Raw genomic sequence first — 22,371 nt, 5'->3', positions numbered from 1 at the left:
GCTTGATAGCTGACAGGAAATAGAGGGAGAGAGAGATGAGGAATGATGTGCAACAAGTCATGGTTCATGGTCGATACCTTAACCCCGAGGCCAGCAGGGAATTTTTAAAGCCTCCAATGTATTCATCAATCAAATTCAGTGTTTTGAACTTTGATGTGTCTAACACCTGATTTGTTTTTCAAGGTTGAAACAAAAAATCATAAGCAGAGACTCTTTTACTTTGGTTCAGCGAGAGGTGAGTTCATCCATTCAGGCGTAGGAAGGGTTTGTGGTGGTGTCGGGGGTGAAGGAGAGAACTGTCAATCATTTGTCACACATCCTACTTGAACTGTTTCATGTGAAGAAAATGCTAAAATACAATGAAAGAAGTGACATCGTGGGCTGACATCGCAAGGTTATAAGAAATTTTGCAAGGCGACTTCCTATCCAGGGAAGATTTGGCAAAGTTATACAGTATGTTCTTTTTGGCAACCGTGCTCCTCGCTCTTTCAGCTGCTCACTTTCACACCTGGAACCTGTACAGTGTTGTGACATTGTCCCAGTGAGGATTTGCTGACTGCATCTGGTCTTTATAAACAACACCCTGCTTCACAGCTGCACATTTTCACACCCTGAAGGTGTATATTGATGCTGTTGGCCACAGTGAAGCTCCAGTCTCCAGGAACAATGACTGCGCCTCATTGTTTGTTGAGACAGAAGAGGAACATGTGTTTTTCACTCAGTTTACACACATTTTGAGTCAGCCCTGTCTTTGCACTGCCCACTGCCCAGTGCATCTCCTTTCATACATGTGACATTCATCTCTTATTAAACATCAGTTTCCACGACAGTTTTTCTGCCCGTGCAGCCCCTGCCCCCAGGCCCTGCCTATCACTCAACCAATGCTGTCATTTTAATTGCAATATGGATTATTCGAATGTGCAACTAAATGACAGAGCTCAAGTCTGCCCTCAAAGGAGATATAATTAAAGGTCAGGTCAGTTTCTCTGGCTCTCGGTGATGATCATGTGTGCCGTTCAATCTGCGGGTGTTTTTTTCACAGGTAAACAAATTACGTGTCATTTAAAAGCTGGTATTTTTTTTCTTGAGTGACACAATCACTATATTTGTCCTGGCTTTTTTTGGAAGTTGGTTGAATACTCTTGGCAGAACCCCCAGACAGAAGATGCATCTGCTAAATATCCCTCACCCAGAGAGCCGGTTGAAGAATCAAATAAAAAAACAGGCGTACATGGAGCACGCCAACAACCAATTATCCCTTTTTGTGTAAGTTTGCAGGGTGAAGACATTAGATTTGTTTGCATGTACACAAATCTGTGAGTGCTTCTGATGTGTAACTGTATATGCCTGCTGCTGGTGTGCATCGGTGTGTTTGTCATGAGTGTGTAGTGTCATAGCTGTGCAAAGTTGCAGGAGGCTGCAGGAGAGTGTTTCTCTTGTGTGTTCTGGATGATGACGGGATGCGTCATGTCAAATGTGTGAACTGATACATACTGATGATGTATGTGTAAGATGGCCTGAGGTACTGTTATTCACCAGTGGCAGGTCAATGAATGAATCTTAATCAGGGTCGTCACCACAACGGCATGCTAACATCGCAGCAGAGGTCTTCATGGTTTCTTGGATCTGACCTGATTTACACGGTCGATCAGGTCTTTTATCTTGGATCTTGGTCGTCTGTAACATTATGTGTAATACCTGAGTGGATATGAGAAAACCCAGCCGTGATCAGACAGTGCAGATCATAACAGAACTGTAATGTGTGTAAAGTAGTAATTGGACGAACGTATTGGCAAACAGTGGTCTCATCCCATTGTGAGTTACTTGTTTATTATTTTGGGCAATTATTATTTTAATTTGCTGATTTAAAAGTCTGTAGTGTGAGAGCCGCTGCTAAGAGACACGCTCATCCAGCGGGACAGTGCATACCCACGCCGCTGGACAAAGGACTGCACTGAGCTGGATTAGGGATGTGAGGTAAACGGTTAACAAGCCAATTAAGTTCATCTTAGTTCTGTAAAAGGGAGAAACTTAAATTCAGATGTACGGTTGTATTGTTCTGTTTAATAAGGAAAATAAGTGTAAGAATTTTTAATTTCCTGACACTTTGAGAGTTTTTCTTGACACTTATTAGTTTATTTTGTTTGCTGGACGAAGTGAAACTTTCTGCTCGCACGCATCTACCAGCTGAGAGTCAGGAGAACGGGAGGAGGTGGGATTTGGGGATGAATATATAGTCAGTTGCTGGTTAATGGCTAATCTGTTGCTAAATGACCTGCATGAGCATCTCTGCTCATCTCTGGTCAGACTCGTCTGGAGAGCACAGATAGCAAATAAGCAATGCTAACACTAGCAGCCATGGCTAAAAACAAAAAAAATTAAAGAAATGTCTGCCCCCTGGGAGTATTTTGGGTGTAGTATCAATGATAAAGAGGAGCCAGTAAACAGTGCAGAGTATTGATCAGTCAGAGTGGTGTAGCGTAGTGAATGTGTATCAGTTCAGCGAGCGTAAGGGAGCGAGTGTCAGTGAATGCGTTCTGAGCAGAGGAAGTGAGCCGTGACGTTGTTAATCTGCCGTAGCGTGTACCCCTTTAAAATGTCAGGAAGCAGGTCTGGAATTTCATCATTTTAGCATCAAGGATTATTTTATTTTTAATAAATGGCATCAGTGAAATAAAAAATGAAAAAGATGTTTATTTCGCCAATCAGTTTATTTTATTACAGACTCCTGATTCAAGGTTCATAAACACTTTGCCCACACTGTTATTGACAGGAAAGAAAAGCAGCAGCCATGTCCTCCATGAACTCCCTGCCCTGTCTGGAAGGTATGATGATATGAAGAAACAGATTCCAGACAGACTGTCTGTTTGGCTGTCAGCAGGATGCCTCAAAGTTAAATAGATTTCCTGCAAAATATAATTAAAATTTTAAAAGAACTTATTATATTGAATTCTCTCGACACACACTGGACGGTTCAAACTGGACCGTCTGCAGCTGTTTGCATGTTTTTTTTGCCTAAAAAGATGTCGTCTCCACATGTTTTCTGTCACTCCAGACATCAAATTGTAGTTTAGTTTAACAACAGGCCTTCACTCTCCCTCTTCCTGTAACATCCATTTAGAAGTCTCCAGATCCATCCGGACGTCACTGTATCATCTTCACTTGGCATTTTTAAGTGGGCTTTCACGTGCCTGCTTGATAGAGACGCGGCAGGATAATGCCTGCAGCTCCACGGGCCAAATGGAATTGATATATAATGGTGGACAAGCAGGAGGAGCAGAGGCAGCTGTGGGTGTGTACATGCATTAGTTTGAGGCCAAATCTGAGGAAGAAATGGAGAGTAAGAGGTTGTCAGGCGACTGTAATTACAGCAGTGACAGCCAGAGCACATTTCACGATAATTGGGTTTTTGTTGTCAAGTGCAGAGACTGCAGTATTCCCATTTATCATTAACTTGTCAATACCTTCAGATCTGCACACTATTACTCGCTGAGATGCAGCTACAATTACATTCTGTAGATAAGCTGTAGTAAAACACTTACAGACGCTTCCTCAGATGTGTGCATTTTTTAAATATTTGATTTGATATAATTATACATGGGAATATATTCTTTTCATCAGCCATGATTATAGGTGTGTTGCTTGCATGCTAAAAGGCGAGAGGACACGCAATCACAGTTCACGTGTTCTGAGACTTTACTCTTCAGGTGCGGCCGAAATGACAGCCTACTGAGCTGAGATAAAAATATCTCACCCCTTTTGGAGGCTTGATTGTAAATGATGTGACAAGAAATTACATCAGCCACAGGTGTTTGAATTAAGTTTCTAACCTTGCCTCAAAATCAACGCACCAGACGCTTGAGAATAAAACTCTCCACCAAGTCCAGCAGCAGTTCTCGAGCTCTCAATTCAGTTGCGGATGTTTAAATTTCCATTTTTGAGCATGAGGAGATCTTCTCCTGCTGTGGACAGGGTCAGCAGCAAAGCCACCTAAAAGAAATCAATATCAGTAAATGTATGCTTTATTATCCCTGCTGGCATGTTCTCTTCTAGTTTAGAATATTTTCATTGCTTTTGCTTTGCTGTCAGACAGCCGGACGACCGATGCCTCACTCGGTTAGTTTGTTCATGTTATTGTGCAACTTTGCCGTTTTATGGGGACAGTTCGGTGAAGTTACAGCTTTTGTCAAACAAGCCTCGAGTGATTCGTGAACAACTTCAGTTCAGTTCAGTTCGCTGTTATTGAGTTGGCTCAGACTCGCAGAGGAAGATTGAGCAAGAGCAGAGAGATTTAGTTGCGCCTGTTTTGGTGCTGATTGGTTCATAAATATCCAAGAAAAATGACGATCAGTTCAAACCCAATATCAGGGAAATGTACAAAAACTTACATGACAATATTTATAGTTTGGATTTTAAAATAATTTCTCATTTTTTATATCCTTGTTATTATGCACTGAAGACTCTAAATGACATAGTTAGAAGGCTTTTGTGGCTTTGGATTTCCAGTGGTTTTAAATTCTGAGGCTTTAAATTCATTATTGACCTCAGAAAAGAAAACAGTCTCCCCACAAGGTCTATTTAGTGGCTGTTCTAAAGCTTTGGATCATCTTCATGTACACTGTAGCTGGATTTACATTTATTCCATGTAATTTTTAGGAGAGAATTTAAGAAAGGAAGCCATGCTGAACTCCACAACCCTGATTCCATACAATAATCAAAAAGTGAAGAAAGGTTAGAGAGCTGTAAGTATTCTGAGAAATACTTTGACCCATTTAAAATGCTGCAGCTGCTTTATTGTGCTCTCCAAACACTGCTCACTAACGCGTATACTGTTATTTTATTGTAGGTCATAAACTGTGGGTGGTCCATTTTTAGCATCCAGTATAAACTCCCGTCTGGTTTTGTGTGTTAACCGGTTCCTTTTCAATTTTCTCTGACACCGTCCTCATGAATATCATAAACTAGTGTGAATAATCTTGGTTATTAATTTAATCAGCGGATAAACAAAAGGATGCCCTCTCCCTCCTCTCACTCATTGATTCTGAAACAGTATTACCCTCACTAAGCTTGAGCTGATGGAGATGAAGAGCGGGAAGAGATGAGCGAGATAATTGAGAGTAATTAACATGCCAAGCAGTCAGCTCTCGTCTTCATGTCCAAGAGAAGCCACAGCTTAAAAATGATGCGTAAATGGAGGAATAGGACCGTGTTTCTATACACTGGGGAGATGATACAGATGCAGTCTGGGCGAACACAGATCGTTCGCATCAAATATTGAGCAGCTGCCTTAACTTTAAAAATGTAGTTTTACTATGAAGTGTTATAGACGGCAACAAATCCCACGCATCTAGAAAAAAACTGAAACAGTGGAACAAACGGATCGCTTTTGTATTTTTCAACCTGTACCTTATATTACAATGTCTTTGTGTCTACGTGACTAATGGGGGACAACAGTTTTTGAAATTGGTCCAGTGTTCAGCGAGACAGCTGCAGCCGCCAGCTGTGAAACAGCCTGCAACCTAATCTTTGGGGGCAATTTTTCCCTCTCAATGTAGGTCCACTTAAAGTGCCTGCTTTTGCCCCTGACAGGCTCAAATTGTCTGACAACGTAATGGAAAGGATTGCAACAGAGACAGACCTTTTCACAAAAGGGTAAGACCCTTTTTTGTGTAACCAGAAACAGCTTTTTTAGTGCTCTCGCCAAAGCCTATTTATAGAAACAGTAATTTTTATTATCCTAAAACACACTTCATTCAAAGAAAATTATCTTGGTTTGTCCATCCACTGCTCCAGCAATCACCGATTCTGATTTGGTAGAAATAAACCATTAATTGATGAGGTTAAATCTAACAATGTCAGGAGAGGAGACAGAGGATGGTGGGTATGGGTAGCCTTTGTTTTAGGGTGTTCTGCAAGAAACAGAACCATTATAATGTTATTTATACAGATTGTGTGTTCTGTTTGTGTCAAGAAGGTCTTCAGTGCATCTAGACAAGAGGAGTCTAATTGACCTGCAGCAGACGCTTGATATTCTCTTTATCGATGTAATACCTTAGTAATAAATGCTGGTGAATTTGAACAGCCTCAGACTCTTCCAGAAGTTGAAAGCTGCCTGACACTCCTCGCCTTTGGTATTAAAGGGTCACAGTAGGGTTATCACAGAGTTATTGTAGGATTTTAAGATAAAACAAGGATTATTAATCCCACAATGGGGACATTTGCAGTGTTAAGGTCGCACAAGGAAAAACACAATAGCAGAAGCATCTGTAAAAATCAAGATATAATAAAGAAATAAACAGTAAGATAAATAAAAAAGTAAAAGAAACAGACTCCGCCGTTGAATTCACATCAATCGTTGCAGGTTGTTGCATGTTTTATAAGGACCTGTGTTGTTCAATAAAGTCTTCATAAAGACACCAAATAAAAGAAATAATAGTTCCAGGCCGCAGTGTGAACGTAGCAACATATCCTGTCCGTATATTTGCTCTCTTGCAATTCTGTGCGAGCGGTGGTGGAATCACAGCTGTGGACTTCTGACTTCCGTAAAAAGTAACGACGAGGGGATTAACCCATGATAGCAGTCTGGTTATGACTGTGTCAAACGCGGGTTGATCCCATGTACATAATCCCATGTCAAACGGACTGTGTGTGAAAATGATATACAGCGGTCCTTAGCATCAGTGCAAGTACATGATCTGATGCATCAAAAGTCATTACTTATGTGTTATGTGTATTTATAGAGCAGTTCAAAGTACTGAAACACGTAAAGTGCTGCAGATGTAATGCACACAAAGTAAAAATATAGCAAAATGAGAAAAATTAAAAGCAATGAACGCACAGTATAGCAAAGGTTCAAAACAATAACCTTAGCCAGGTGAGGAAATGATGTTTTAAAGTTTTTGTTGGCATGGTTACCTTCTGACAGAGGCGCAGAGAAAAATACTGTCAGACATTTCTGTTCCTTCTCCCAACACACACACATTTCTGTCCATCTGCTTCTATGTTTGTAAGAATATATAACTTCTCTCTCTCCCCTCTGCATCCGTTCTCTTTTTTTAATGCCTTAGCGCCAGAGGCATTATGTTTTTCGGGTTATTTTTCTGTCGGTCCTGATCTCAAACTTGGCCCAAATGTCCACTCAGACTGAAGGATGAACTGATCATAGTTGTCAAAATTCAAAGAACAAGGTCGCTGTGACCTCATGTCCGTCTCATTCTTGTGGACATAATAGCTCAGAACACTTAAAGCGATAGTTCACCCAAAAATGAAATTTCACTCAATATCTCCTCACCCCTGTGCTGACGGATGGGTGAAGATCTCCAGTTCACAAAACACTCCCAGAGATTCAGTGGAAAATGTAAAAAAAGAACACAAAAAACCCCACAAAATGTCTCCATAACGCTTGTGTGGTGTAATCCAAGACGCCATTTCCACCATGTTTTTAGCCTAAATGTCATCTGTAGCCTCTCAGACCTGATCCTCGTGCACACGCCTGAAGCGGGTACACAGGCTCTCACCCAAGCAGTGCAACTGCAGCAAAGAAATTATGTTCCTCTTCTATGTCGAAGTCCTCAGACATTTTCTTCTTTGTTGAAAGTTTGCAAAGTCAGCTGTGCGCATAACAAGTCACTATTTCTGAGCAGATCTCTCTCTGTTGTCTGAGTCGCTTCCAGGTAGCATGAAAACACAGATGTGAAGGTATGGCGAGATCTCGTATGTCTTGCATAGCACACCAAATGTCCACTTGGACTCGGTGATGATCTGCTTAGATTCTGGTGGTCAAAGTTCAGGGGCACTGTGACCTTGAGTCCATTTCAGTCTCGTGAAGGTGATGTCTCGGCACAAATGTCCTCTTGGACTCAACGAGTAACTGAATTCATACCGCAATTATGACAAGATTTCACACAGTACTTCTCTGTAAAAAATGATCTCTTAAGTGAAATGATTCACTGGAATCACACATATCAATATAGTGAAAAAATCTGTGTAATACTTTTTATTGAATTCCTTTAAATCTGGACAGACATGGATGTAAACTGCAACTTGATGGATTGGTGGAAACGTATAACTGAGGCAGTAATTCTAGTGTTTATAGTTGGTCTAAAGTCCTCAGAGTTCTCTCTAATGCTTTCTCAACAGGAGTGCAGCCCTCAGTTTGATCGCTCCTCCTTCATTAGAATGACACTTGTTGTCAGAACGAATAAAAGAGGGACGCTAATCGAGATTTTTAATTGTCTCAACAAGAACTTGGAGGAATAAGCGTATGAAAAAGTAAGTGCATTCTCACAAGTCAAGCAGGGGTTGCTAGGCAGATGGGTCAAACAACGCTGTGAGTGAAATGACAACTCTGACGTCAGGGCGTGAAAAGACAGAAGCGGGGAGACTGAAAGAGAAACACAGAGGGGAAAAAAAAGAGACATTGTTCATTAGAAGCTCCCTGAGCAGCAGTTCTCTGTCTCACCCTGTTGATTTCTGTGAGGAGGAAAAATTCCCAGACAGAGTGGACTGGAGCCGGCAGATAAACCCATGATCATTAACTACTGCTAGTTCAGGACCTGTAATTAGAGTTTACTTCAGAAGTGAGTTTAAGAATGTGATTTGCTGTCACCTGTCATGTTGCTGGAGCCTTCACAAGTTTAAGCATCGCAGCAGAGGCTGAAATTAATCATGTGCACTTAAAGGTCTGGTGATAGTCGTGACTGACATGACTGATATTTGTCCCATTCTTGTGAACAAAGTGTCTCAAGAACAATTAATTAGGCTCAAATGTCCACTTCAACTCAAGGATGAACTGCCTACATTTTGGTGGTCAGAGGTCAAAGGTCAATGTCACTGTAACCTCATGTCACTCCTATTCTTGTGAGGACAATATTTTAAGAATGCCTTGATGGAATTTCTTCAGGTTTGACTCAAACGTCCACTTGGACTCAAAGGTGAACTGATAAGAATTTATAATAGTCCTTCAGATTCTGACTAGATTTAAACTTGACTCTTGGTGGGGGCATGAAGCCGTGACTCCAGTTTAAGTATTAGTCCCGTGTTACACTGCCTTAGTAAACCTGAGCTCTGGGAAAAAAAAAGGAAAAAAGTGAAAAGCCACAGTTGTAGAAAAACGTGGGAGCAATGAATCTGTTTCCACGGCTCTGACCTGTTGCTCTGTGATTTTTCTCCTCTACATTATTCTCATGTGGGAGGCTTTCAGGCGCTGTAGGCTGCAGAATGATGTGATAACACAGTTTCAGAAATATCACTCCATTGTAAAGCATCTTCACTGTCAAGAATTCTTGCGAGAGACAAAAAAAAAAAAATTCTTTCTTTGAAGGTCAGCAGAATTTGGAATTAAAAGTCGGAAGGACCTAGATAATACTGTCCTTGTAGCTCAGGATGTGATGTTTGTAACTTGAGTGTGTGGAGCTGAAGGGAATAATGTTTGAGCTGCTATATTTGTTGTGGCCATGTGAAATGAAAACACTGCACATTCCTGATCCTTTACCTGGCAAGATGAATGGAATATTTGAACTGTTTACTTGGAGATTGTTGCTATGGAGGATAAAATGATTTCCAGAGTTGTAAAAAATTCTCTTCTATGGGGAATTGAGATTCCATAGTTTACCTGAGCTTTATGTTGTTTGACTCAAGAGAACACCAAGACCAACATGACATGTACACAGTCTGTCCATGTCTGCTGGAACAACACACACAGTGGAAGAGTTTTCTCATCCGACGCTCCTATCGACAACTTAATTTGTCTGTGCCATCAAATAATATCAGTACTGGTGAAAACTAAATCAGTTTTATGAGGTGACAACTGTATGATTAAGGTTGCTTCAAGCACTAAAATGATGGAACAAACAATGTCACCTTAGCTGCAATGCTAAATGTTGTTAGTCATAGTTTGTCATCACCAGTTGATTTTTTGGGCAATATCTGTTACTGTATTTTGCTGATGTAATGGTCTGCAGACAGGTGATGCTCCGCGGCACACTCTCATCCAGCGGCACAGTGCACACCCACGGGGTAAGGAGTGAGAGGAAAACAGCCGGTAGAGCCTCACTCTTTAAACATCTAATACGGTGATTTATTTCAAGCAAACCAGAGTTGGTGATTGTTGGGATGATGGAAAGACTAACAATGACAGGTTTTGTGAGTTTTTCGTGCTGTGAGTTTTACAGCAAGAGTCAGTTAAGCTCGTCTTAGTTCGGTAAAAGGGAGAAGCTTGAATTGAGGACAGGAGGAGGTGGGAATATATTGTCAATTGCCAGTTGATAGGCTGACGATGGCTGGCAGTAAAATTTTAGCATATTGTCCATCCCTAGTTTGTAGAGCTGCACAATATGGTTAAAAAAAAAAAGTCATATTGTGATTATTTTGACTGAAATTGTGATGCAATGTCAGAGGGATCATTTTTACACTATGATGTTCATTTTTATTTTTAGACCAGGGCATCTCTGCAGCACTACAGTACAGTTGCTTCTGTAACAACCTGGGCAGTGGGACCAATCGGCTATTATGTGACAATTTAGCCTGTGAGGACAACAGCCAACGTTTTGGGGCTTCTGATGTACACCTGGCGGTTATCCAGACAACGGATATCCAAGCCAAGACTTCCTTTTCTATGCTCCGGTTGTTGTTTACAGTCCAACAATTATCAACTTGAGACAGAAGAATGAAGTTGGAGTTAACAGAGGCGACTATGACCAGATTGTTTTGCAAGTGAATCCATCAAAAAGCAAAATCTGCATCAGACAGTAGTGTTCTGATATGATTCTGATAGAGTGTATAGAGATTACAACCTGGGTAGCTGCATCTGAATCCTGATCTTTGACCAGGCTTGTTGTTTGTTCGTGATATTATTGCACAGTTAAGGAGATTCAGAAGCACATCTGAGGTCGAAGTTGCACAACAATGGAGGAAGTGTGCACAGAGCTTTTTTTTTTCTGTGAATGCACCTTTAAAGTTCTGTTTTACCAAACTTTCTCCTTTGGTCTCATCATAATTAGACGGCTTTGTCACTTAAACATGTTGTTTTGGGGCACCTGCTGAAGTAATTGTTTCTCCTGTTCTCATTTGGATGACAATGTCTGTAGGACAGAAAATTAATGAGTGAGATTTTACTGTTTTTTTTCTGAATTAATCCAGAGTAAACACAAGGTCTCATGTAGCAGATGTGGCGCTGTTACCTCAGCTCAGGGGACAGGATCAGTCATGGCACTGCGGCAGGTCGGAGCCACTAATTCATCATATTACAGACGTGCCAAGATGTGCCTTTACAACAGAAAGAAATTAATACACAAACAGAAAAATCAATTTCAGTAGGACACATTTAGTTTTGTTGCCACACTATGTGGTAAAGTTAGTGATTTTTTTCAGGGGGAGTAGATTTTATGATAATTTAATGCCGATGATAGCAGCCAATTTTATCTTGTTTTCTGTCTCGTAGAAAACAAGCCCAAGGCCTCCAATGTGAGGGCGGAAAATTTTCACAGTTGGCCCGTAATTACCCAGTGTGGTGGCTTCCACTTAAGGCACTAACCAAAATATCATGTCAGGGACTCCCAAATATTGCACTGTTGCAGTATGTGTGAGGCTCTGAATCTGGATGTGGATAAACTCGCTCCACAAGCAAAGACTAAAAAACCCAGTAACTCCTGTTAATAATCTTTCTATTTTTGCTCCTGTCTCTAGACATTAACAAACAGTCATGGAACAAATCTGTTACTCAAAAGGAGGCAGTTTTACCTTGAAAGTATGCTTCTCACTGTGAATCACCTGAGATGATTCTTGTCCTTCCATCTGTGAACGTCAAAGTGAGGCAGCACATCATTTGCCGTTATTTAAAAACCCCTGCAGGCTCCCCTCAGGCAGCGCTGCCCTTAGACCCCGCTGCACCAAAAATGGTCCCATGGCCTCTTAGACATTGTTAAAAAGCAGATTAACTGCCTCCATTCCTTCTTCAAACAATGCAGAAGACAATGCAAAAGTTAAAAAGACAGAATATACGTCAACCACACAAAAGACAACATGTATGTGTTTTATGTAACCACTACAGAAAACCTTTGCCAGGACATCTGTGTGCTTTAAACTGAGTTAATGCAGGGGAACTGGTAGTGAATAAAGAGGATTTAAATCATGAAACAATTTCTTCGAATAGTTTTTCCTTCAGTTCTGGAGGAATGAAAATAAAATAGATTTTCTGCACTCAGTAAATTGTCACGATCGATTTCAGCTCCCTCACATAAAAAATGATTATTTGGTGCAGTTGTGGGATTGCAATGTTTTTATACAACTATTTTATTGATGTGTCTGAAAACTATTGAAGGGATAGTTCCAACATTTTTCACATTAAATGTCATGAGGTTTTGTTGGGGTTACAGATTCTGTGGACGCTGACATTCCAGCAAACTGACATGAACGGGGAAAATTCAGCACTTTTCATGTGGATGGTAAACGTGATAATAATAATAAAAAAGTAATAAATTCCTCAGTGCTGCTATATCGACTGTGAAATGTTCTCCTGCTGCAAAATCGGTTCTCCCAGCCCAGTCTCATTCACGACTCATCCCATACCGACAGCTTGTCGCTGCCCCTCAGCAACTCATACAAAAAGACGAAAGCGACCCACCAGGCTTCTCAGGTGACCTCAGAGTAAAACCATCTGCACCTGTATGACACACATCTGGAATTTCAACGTAGTATAAAGTCTGCGTATGAAGGAGATGCAGTGGCTCAAACCACTTTCACCCAAGATAATGTTACATGCATCATGTGACTTCCGTCTTGTGAGTTGCTTGGGTGACGTCGTGTGAACTGCAGCCCCAAACATGGTCTTATTTTAAACCGAGCCAGAAGTTTTTGTGCCTAAAAGTATCCTATTAAAAAGGGTTTCTGGCAGCGTCTGTATCAGATGGTGAGGGACACTGATATGTGAACAGGCTGGGATGAGAAAAGGTGGTGAAAAGAAGAATAATAGGCTATTTCCACTTGGATTTCTAGTCTGTGCCTCTGCCTTGCCAGGGGGATGTGCTAGATGAGTCACCTAACACTTTGGCTAGGATGGTGCCACCATGGAAACATGGATGTCAGAAGCGTGCATGCAATGCATCCTGGTACAGGTAGGCACTGTCGTCACAGCGCAACAGGCAGGAAGAGACAGCTTTCTTCTGTCTATATGGCGCGCAAAGGAATTTATGATTCAGTTGCCTACATTTACCATCAACACTGACTGGAATTTTGAGTTGAATTTTCCCTTTAATCTTTATTTATACAGCCTGTAAAGTAGTGTTATGATACCAAATGAAGCATTAAAAATGTAATAAAAAATTCTATTGTTGATGATCTCTTCTGAGTTAGATGTTGTATATCATGTGGTTACGATAGTTAATTTTTATTGAACAAGCTGTTAGCTGTCTGATATCTCTGAACACAGGATGACAGTAGTGTTAGCTAAAGCCCAGGCATCAGCATCAGTAAAAAAAAAAAAGAAAAAAAAGGAAAAACTGAAGTATCCCTTGAAAGAGATGATGAAATGCTGCCAAGCTGCTCCGTGTCAGCTTGATATTCTCCTCCAGTTTCCAGTAGTAGGCTGCTGCTGAAATACAGTCAGTATAACACTAAGCTTTTTTTTATGAGATTTTGAGAGTTGCAACAATATTCTTATAATAAATTTACTTTTAAGACAGAAAAATGCAGATTCTTCATGTAAAGATGAGAACTTTATTAAATATCAGGATTTTCAAAAGCAGAGGGTGAAAAAAAAAAATGCCTCGTCTGTTACACATTTTGAATAATAATCATGCTTCAAAGTGTTTAATGTATAAGTTCATGATGTGGAGTGACTGTGAATGTGGACTCCATGTCCACGGTTCTCCATCCTCTGTCCCTTTTGTCTTTGCTGGTGGTGTTTGATTGAACAAAACTCTTAACGTCGTGTTTGTATTGAGGATCAGGTTTTATGAAGGGTAAGCCTGCATGTCAAGGGTGAGTTTGCACCACTGAATGTTTCCACGAGGATTTGACAGGATTCAGAATCTTTAGAGGATTAAATTGTGTATTCAGGATTTTCTGAGTATTCATACATAAAATTAATATAGGGACAAAAACTCAGAATACTCTTTGCCTGGTGGCAGTGGAGTCGAATCCGCCGACTCCTCTGAGTTGATTGATTCTCTGAATGAAGTGTGACGAGTTGACAGTTCAGTGTGATATCAGGTTAGAGTACTCTTAGACTTTGGATAAGCTGCTTTGTATTGGCATCACGTTATCAGTGTGTGCACACACACTCTACCACTCTGTAGCTGTCTCACCATCATGAACCCACACACACACACACAGACATAAAAACGACATAAAAGCGATGATGGAAAAAACATGATGAGGTAAAAATTTCAACATGTGGAGCGGTCTGGATATTTTCATCTGCTGTCAGAAATCACGCTGCAGAACCTGTGGTGACACTGGATGACAGAAAGCTGAAATAATTACAAAAACTATTATAAAATTAAATATCGGATCAGTCTCAGTGGTGACAAATGTTTTAGGACTCTGGCCAGAAAATGTAATGAAGCGATCCAGACTTTCCATTTTGTTACTGTCAGATTTTTCCACACAGTATTTTATCCTTGTTGTCATATGTCTTTTGTCTGCTGGCATGATGCAAGAGCGCGACAGATCACAGTGAATCGGTGAATGAATACAGACAGGCTGGATGCTGCTGCTGTGTTCCTGCAGCATTTGAGTTCCCTTCATTTCCATTTTTTTTAAAAATTGTTTTCATTGGAACATTAATTCTGTTTCAAACTTGCCACTGAGTCTTTCAACCACCCAGACTGGTTGTCACACACTGATCTGTCTCCTGGACAGGAGGGTTTCATTAAAAATGTATTCTGATGCAGTTACTAATTACCTGTTACAAAGTGTTGTTGTCACCTAAATTCCAGGTATCATAATGTTAAAGTAATGTAACTTTATTACTTTCCATTAATTTTGGATGTTATGTGCAATGCATGTGTAGATTAATAACGTTAATTATGTACATTTAAATTTTACGTACATACCATCCTAGTCAACAGCATCACCACCTACAGTCCCAAAGTAGCAGTTTTAGTAGCGTTGACAGGTTAGCTAGCTAACTGGAATTGTGTTTAGCTAACGTTAGCGGAGGATGTGTAGCTAGGGTTAGGGTTGTAATATATATTCATGGAATATAGTTACCCCTTTTTTTGTATTTTAATTAGGTAATCCTGTTACATGTAATCTGTTACTTCCTAAGGCTGCTCCTGGATAACCAGGTAGTACAGCCCCTTACCTGAGCTGGTAACTTCTCAAGTTAAACTAACAAAGAGCAAAAGGTGGAACAGACCCAAACAGGGCAGATGGGTTCAGACTGCAACTTCAGAAACGTGGACCAGAAGACGGGCAGGCTGTGAAGGAGACAGCCGGCTGCTCAGATCCTGTTTCTCTTCCTCTGTCGAGTGTCCCGCTGTGCCACTCAGTCAACAGGACAGGCGGGCAGAGCGCTTGTTATCTCTGCTCTGTTAGGCTGATACGCGACGCGCTCTGCTGACGTTGTTGCATGTGAGTGTTTGTGCGAGAGGTACAAGATGTGATGTGACAGGACAACTTGTCACATTTTGCCGTGACGCCAGTCTGAAATCATCTCCCTGTGTGACATTTGAAATTAAAGTAAATACCTGTGAAATGCAGTCCGGGAAATTTCAGATATTATTGTATATGAGCCATCGACTGTCTGATGACTTGGAAATGAAATGTTTGCCTTATAGTCAAGCACCACTTATTTAAAAAGACTCTCTTTGGTTTACACAGTAAGCAATACTGTACTTGGTTGCTGCTATTTTATGCACAAATGCCAGCAATTATCAGTCTTTCAAACAGTGAACAATCAGTAGCTGCAACTCATCTTCTATACTGAGTTGCTGACAGGTTCAAGAGGTTCAGTCACTGAATTCGGCCACCTGTAAGTGTTCATGTGTCCATCCTCCTGACCTCCTCACCAGGTGGACTTTGGACTGTCTGTCTTTGTACTGTGTTTGTCCTTTTCTTAACTTATGTATGTCATGTACTTATGCTTCTGAAACATGGAAACATGTAGGCGACTTGCAGCATTTCTGTATTTGGTTTTGGCCTTTTTTTTTCTAAATGCTGTGCATGCGTTGTCAAATTGGTGAAGAAGTGTTCTTAATTTGCTTGTGTTTTGTTTTCTTGTGTTTTCTTAAGCTGCAGTGTGTCGTTGATCTCTCAGAGCTGTAGGAGCTGTTCAGAGAGATGCACCTTTGAAAAGTGGCTGCTGAATTCAGAGGAGAGTCTTTGCTTGTAGGAAGTCACTTTGAAACGTCTGTAATGTTGTGCTCAATATGTCACCACCTCTGAACGTACTCAGCTTGACTTCAGGGCACAGGGAAGGCCATGTCACGGTGAGCTTTTTCATTTTAGAAAAGCAGAGGATGCTTTTACTCGAATACGATAATTCACTCTGACTTCTGGTGGGCGTGTTGAACTAGTTATTGCCAAGCCATTAAGCATACATACACTGTGCACACCTTGATAGCATTGTGTGCCTGCAGAACACTAGAGATCATCTTTTTATTGTTTTGGTGCAGAGAACATTCATGCGTTTGTGTGCGCTTGCCTTCTCTCTTCACACCTGTCTGCCTTAATGCTGTTAATTAGGCAGAAGTAACACTAATTAGAATACCCCAAAACACACACACACAAACGCACACACACACATGCAAACACACCGCACTCCTCGTTAGTACCATTGTGCATCTTCCCCTGAGGTTATAGCACTAATCTGTGTTCATAAACTCCTTTCTGCATCTGTTCTGTCGAGCACAATTTTCAGATCTGCTCTAAAACCCAAAATGATTGTACCCACTAATTATCTGCTAATGGTGATAACCGATCGTCATCCCTGCAGAGAAGCCTCGCCACTGATAATTTCCTCTATGAAATATATATTCAAGGCATTTTAATGAATCACCTCATTTATGTCATTCAGTTTAATGAGCTAAACAATTGTCAAACAAAATATTATGAAAACATCCTCCACCAGATGATCTCTTTTCTTTTCTTTTCTTTCTTTTTTTTCATTTAAGTCCATGTGTTTTAGAGGGATACTGGATGTTCTCTTCACTAGTTGTTCTTCTCGCTCTCGTTGCATTTCGGTGACGCGACGGTGATGTTTTATGTAATCGTGGCGTCGTCTCCTGGCTTCAAGGTTGTCCTGCCTGTTCAAGCTGAAAGATGTCCATCTGCCTCAAGGGCGTGAACTGTCCTTTACCATTTGATTTCTCATCATGTAACAGGACGTGTATATCCTGCATGTATACCATTTCAAAACTACAAAGTTAACCTTGTTTGCATGCAGATTACAGGAACATGTTTTTTTGACACTTGCAGAGAGTTGGATGATAAGAATGACTCACGCAGCTGTATAGCGATTAGGGATTAGCGATTCTCTTATGTAAGATCATGAATTGATGCAGTAAAATCTGAAATTTAAAACACATTTCTCAACATACAGCGTAACCAACTGTATGATGAAACATGACATGTAATTATGTGTATCATATTATGTTTTAAATTAGCCTGCTCCTAAAGTTTTGGTGAGGATTCTAACTGGCGCCCCCTGGTTTTAAAAAGTTAAAATTTTGATGCATCCACATGCATGCGTTGATTGGCTCATTGCTCCCCCTGTGTTTAGTGGACTGATCGCTTTTTCATCTCAGAAACTTCTATTTCATTTCATGATTTCATGATGCCAGATGAATCAGTCAACTCAGTGGAGCGAGCGGCTGCAAAGGTCTGAGCTTAGTCAACCTCTAAAGCTCATTAGTAAACATGTTGCATCTCATTTAAAATGAACCAAAAAAATCACTGTTTTACATGGGATTCATTCCTTTCCTCTGCTTCGTAATTTCACACCTCACTCCTCAGTGCTTCTTTCTTTAACCTCCGGCCTTTTCTCTTTATTTCATTAAATCTTATTTGACTTTCTTGCTTGTAGGTCTCTTAACCATTCGCCGTCTCCATCTTCATGACATTCTCTGAACTCCTCCTTATCTAAATATCTGCCTCAAAACAGTCTCTTTCATCTCCTTTTATCATCAGGCCCTCCCTCCGAATTTCTTTATACCGCTGCCAATTCTCTCTTATATAGAAGTAAAAAAGAGGCCATCTTGGGTCACAGGAGGAAGATATGAGTTCTTGAGTCTCTTGTAACGACTGCCTTAATTGGCTCATTAGAGAGAGGCTCAATGGCCGCGGAGTCGATCTTGTCTGCTGCTTTTGAATGATTAGCACAGGGAGGAATTAAAGTGTGCTGAGCCATTAAGGCTGCTTCAGGTCTCATTTGCTCGCTTTTTCATTAGCACGTGTTTCACGAGAGGACAAATTGCAAAAAGAAAATGTATAATTTGCCGCTGCAAGTGAGAAAACTCATAAAGATTAGTGAGATTGGAAAGATTATTTGACAACATCAGATAAAGAGCCGAGGGACACATGATGAGCGCTAATGAGCGTGTGAGGGAGACGGTGGGGTCCATGCGTGCTCGTGTGTGTTCATTTGGTTTGTGTTCACTTGTCTGTGAAGATCCACTGCTTGATTTACATACAACATACACACATGCATAAACTCACATGATAATTGTCCTGGGGGAGTTCATGCAGTAGGTCATGCATGTGCATGTGTTCCTGCAGCTGCAAATCTCAAATATTACTGGATCCACCAGCTTTATATTTCTGTGCACATTTATGACTGTTGCACTCCTTTTAACCAGCCAGTAAAGACTACAAGTCATTGACAACTGCTAGGCTAAAAACAAGGCTTAACTAGTCTGTTGGAGGCCACATTTTGTTTTTTGTTGTGGCTCTAAAACTGACATCCATAGATATATGCAGTTTATTGGCATTGACATTTTTCAAAAGTACTGAAAATGTTTGGAAGTGATGCAGCCACACACGTTTTGCATTTGTAGCCTATTATTTTATTGCTGATTTTCAATACCAAATCAGTAACTAACCCAAAACAAGAGAAACAGGGCCATTATAGTCATCACAATATCTTTTACCAGTTCATTTTTCATTACCTTTTATTATTGTTGATTTTTAATATGTTGCCATGTGTGAAGCACCCTGAATACATTTTTTTTATTGTTATTCATATTGATTTTTCCAGCAGTCTTTACCCGTAGTTATCCACTCTTACAATGTGCAAATCTAATAACCTTCAAACTATCAACATAGCAGCTCCAATCAAACCTTGATAGCTGAAGTACTGGTATTTCTTCTCGTATGAACCGTCTTTTGACAGTGGCTCACTCATAGGGAAGGGCAATAAAAGAAAAACTGAGTTCAACAAGGGAGCGATCATGTCGCCCAGATAGCTCGCCAGCCGCTTTATCTGTCTGTTACCTTTATGGGGCCCTTAAGAATATCTTGCACATTATCACATAGTAATGCATCATGGGAGATTTGAGTGTGCTGTACAGCAGAGTTATCGTGTTGATCTATCACTTACTCCCAATGCTTCCCAGTGGAGCGGTACTGAAGGCAACGCTGTTTTGTTTTCACTGCTTTGCTGTTCTCATAACAAAACAAACCAAAATGACTGAAAAAATGTACTTTCATAAATTCAATATTGATGCACAGGGATCTGTGTGTACTTGTGTGTTTAAATGACTTTGTCTGTTGACCAAAACTTGTGTGAAAGTTTGCAGAAATACATCGAAAGGAAGTACAGTTGTAGTAGTTTGGCTGGGAAAAAACATTTTTAGATTAAAAAATGCTGTGTCCCCTAGTTTATCAGTGAAAAGTAACATTTAAACAGCAATGTGTCTGTCCAGAAATAAATAATACTAAGATAATCCACTAATCTCTCTGTATCTCTTTTTCACTGCATCTTGTTCTAAAAGAATCACAAATTAACCCCAAATTATTTGTATATTTGTGTTTTCTAGGTGTGCATGTGAAGCTGACGTGAGGGAGAGACTCAAGGAAACATGAGGAAGAGCAGGAGCGTTCTCACTGTGTCTCCCAACAATGTAAGTCAAAAAATGTCCACTGTGTCTCACCAGTTACATAATAGGCTGCATATAACAGACATATGTGTCATCACTGGAGATGGGGGTTAAAAATGTCATAAAGAAAGAGCCCTCATTAGTTTTTAGGGTAGAAAGCTTCCTAACAACATTCTCACAAATTGATGACAGTGTTCGTCAATTCAGTCGCAGAGGAAGAGACACAAACACTGAGTCACAGACAGAAAACCCCTGACTGAGAGAGACAGAGACAAATCTATATTGAAACAGTGTGTATCATGAACAATTAGGAGGAATTCAATAGTTTGCAACTGACAGAAAGCAGGACACTTTGTAGTTTCTAGTGTAAAGCTGTGCTGCAGGACATAGCAGACTGCAGAGATGAGCACTTCTCCACATGCACGGAGGATGCAGGATGCTTTCTTCTTGAACGCGCTCCGTCTTTCCTCTCTCTGTGAGCCTCCCTGTGTTTTGACAGCTCTTTTATAAGCTTTGGCTGGCTCTCTCCTCCTTCGTCATGTCTATCTTGCACAAACTTTCTTTTGTTAGCATTATAGCTCCCGTCTTGTGCTCCGTTATCCTCTTGTCTCTGTCTCTGATCTATATCTATTCTCCCTTCATTCTGATTCATGGGCCAGAAACATTAAACATGTGTGTCTCCACTTCCTCCAAAATATCCTGGATCCTCATGTTCAAAGCTTTCTATCATTTTAACTACCTAAAATGACAGAAAGCAACTTTGGTTAAAATATATTTGATTTTTTAGTTTGGCCATGTCCCATCTGCTAACGTAAAGGGGGCGGGATTTATGACCCATACTGTAGCCAGCCAACAGGGGGTGATTGAGATGTTTTGGCTTAATTTTGGGGGAGCTGTCGTATTGTCCATGTATACTGATATCAATGGTCGGGGCTGAAGAAGTTTAAAAACTTAAAAAAAGAAGTGAGCTTACGGCTTGACGTTACGTTCGCCTCCCCACTCGCTAATGTTCCATCAAAAAAAAGTTATCCCCGACACTACTTTGCAAGAGCGCAGTCGTTGCATCCTGGCCTCAGTGCCGGCTAAGACTACTGTGGCTGGATTAAAAAAAACCTACAAACAAGCCAGAGCATTTTTTTTCCCCTTATTCGAATCGAATGATCGTGGGATCAGCCAGACCTTTCTGCAGCACGGCTAAAATGAAGCATGGATGCACAAGACTAGATGCACAAAGTCTCAAGTTGAGTTCTTGTAACAGACATCTACCTCCCTGAACTCCAGAAAACACCATCTGCACAGGAACTGAATGTAAATTACTTTTGCAAATCAATTTTCATAAATTTGTAGGAGACGAAGTCGGGACAGTTAATGTATATAGCACCTGTCTGTTTATACGGTACACTCGCTGTATGGGCAGAAACATGCAGGTGCACTTAACAGTGGCTGTGGGTGTTTGGTACCGTTGCTCAAATAGTCCATAGCAGAAGGTGTGGGCGTGCATTAATCAGTCTCTCTACATCTCTCTCCCTCTCTCTCCACGTAAGTTTGAACATTTTGTACTTCTTTTCCTCATTTGAAGAAGTTCCTTAATTACCTTACTCCACTTTCCACTCCGTGTGTTTTAATTTTCTTCTCTTTCTCTGTATGCTTCAACCTTGACTTTCAGCTCTTTCCCTTAGGTCGTACTGTTGTTAAACTTTCTGCAGCTTCTCAGGGAAAATTCATCCAGTAGTGTGTTTTTCAGCCACTGGATCAGGCCAGGCTGATCCTGCAGCAGCTTCCAGACCCTTAAGGAGTTATTAGAGTCTGTGGGTGCAGTTGAGTTCTTCACTCCTAAAAAAAATCAACACATCTTGCCACAGCTTTGGGTTTCTGAGGTGCCGATCACACCTGAGCCAGTCGACCTCATCAGTGTCAGCAACATGGTGCAGGGAGGACGGCCATGGGTTTATTTACTTTATATATATGAGACCCTGCATGTGTAGGATGTGCTGCCTGCTTCAGCGAGAGCAGAGACACATTTTGGAGCTAAAGTTAGTTTAGTGCAGGGCTGGTATCTGTTTTGCAAGTCTATAATGGCACACCTGATATCACACCTGGTATTGGGGTTTCTGCAGTCACAGGGGAGACTTTTCGCAATGAACACTGACGTTGGAATCTCTGTTTTTGTTTTTGACATCAACTTCTTACCAACTCAATGAGGCAGTTGTCTGGATTTCAGGTTTTGCTTGTATCTTCCTGTCTTCATATCAATCAAAATGCATAGAACTAGATATTTCCATGTTAACATTTTGGGAAATGCACTTATTCACCTTCTTTCTGAGAGTTTGATAAT

At 40.7% G+C, this 22,371-nt stretch overlaps 1 protein-coding gene across 1 annotated transcript in view; it reads left to right on the top strand.

The window, feature by feature from the left end:
- Positions 1-22,371, top strand: part of pde4ba (phosphodiesterase 4B, cAMP-specific a) — a 221,552-nt gene that overhangs the window by 5,003 nt on the left and 194,178 nt on the right. Inside the window, exon 2 of the mRNA XM_084723727.1 lies at positions 19,977-20,060. Coding sequence (XP_084579853.1) covers positions 20,019-20,060 — 42 coding nt within the window. The 5' untranslated portion in view covers positions 19,977-20,018. The remainder of the gene's footprint in view (positions 1-19,976; positions 20,061-22,371) is intronic.

This window comes from Lutjanus erythropterus, chromosome 7, assembly GCF_056507025.1.
Source record: "Lutjanus erythropterus isolate fLutEry1 chromosome 7, fLutEry1.hap2, whole genome shotgun sequence".
NCBI lineage: Eukaryota > Metazoa > Chordata > Actinopteri > Lutjaniformes > Lutjanidae > Lutjanus > Lutjanus erythropterus.
Note: the sequence above shows the minus strand (reverse complement) of the source record. Positions and strands in the feature narration are given on the sequence as shown.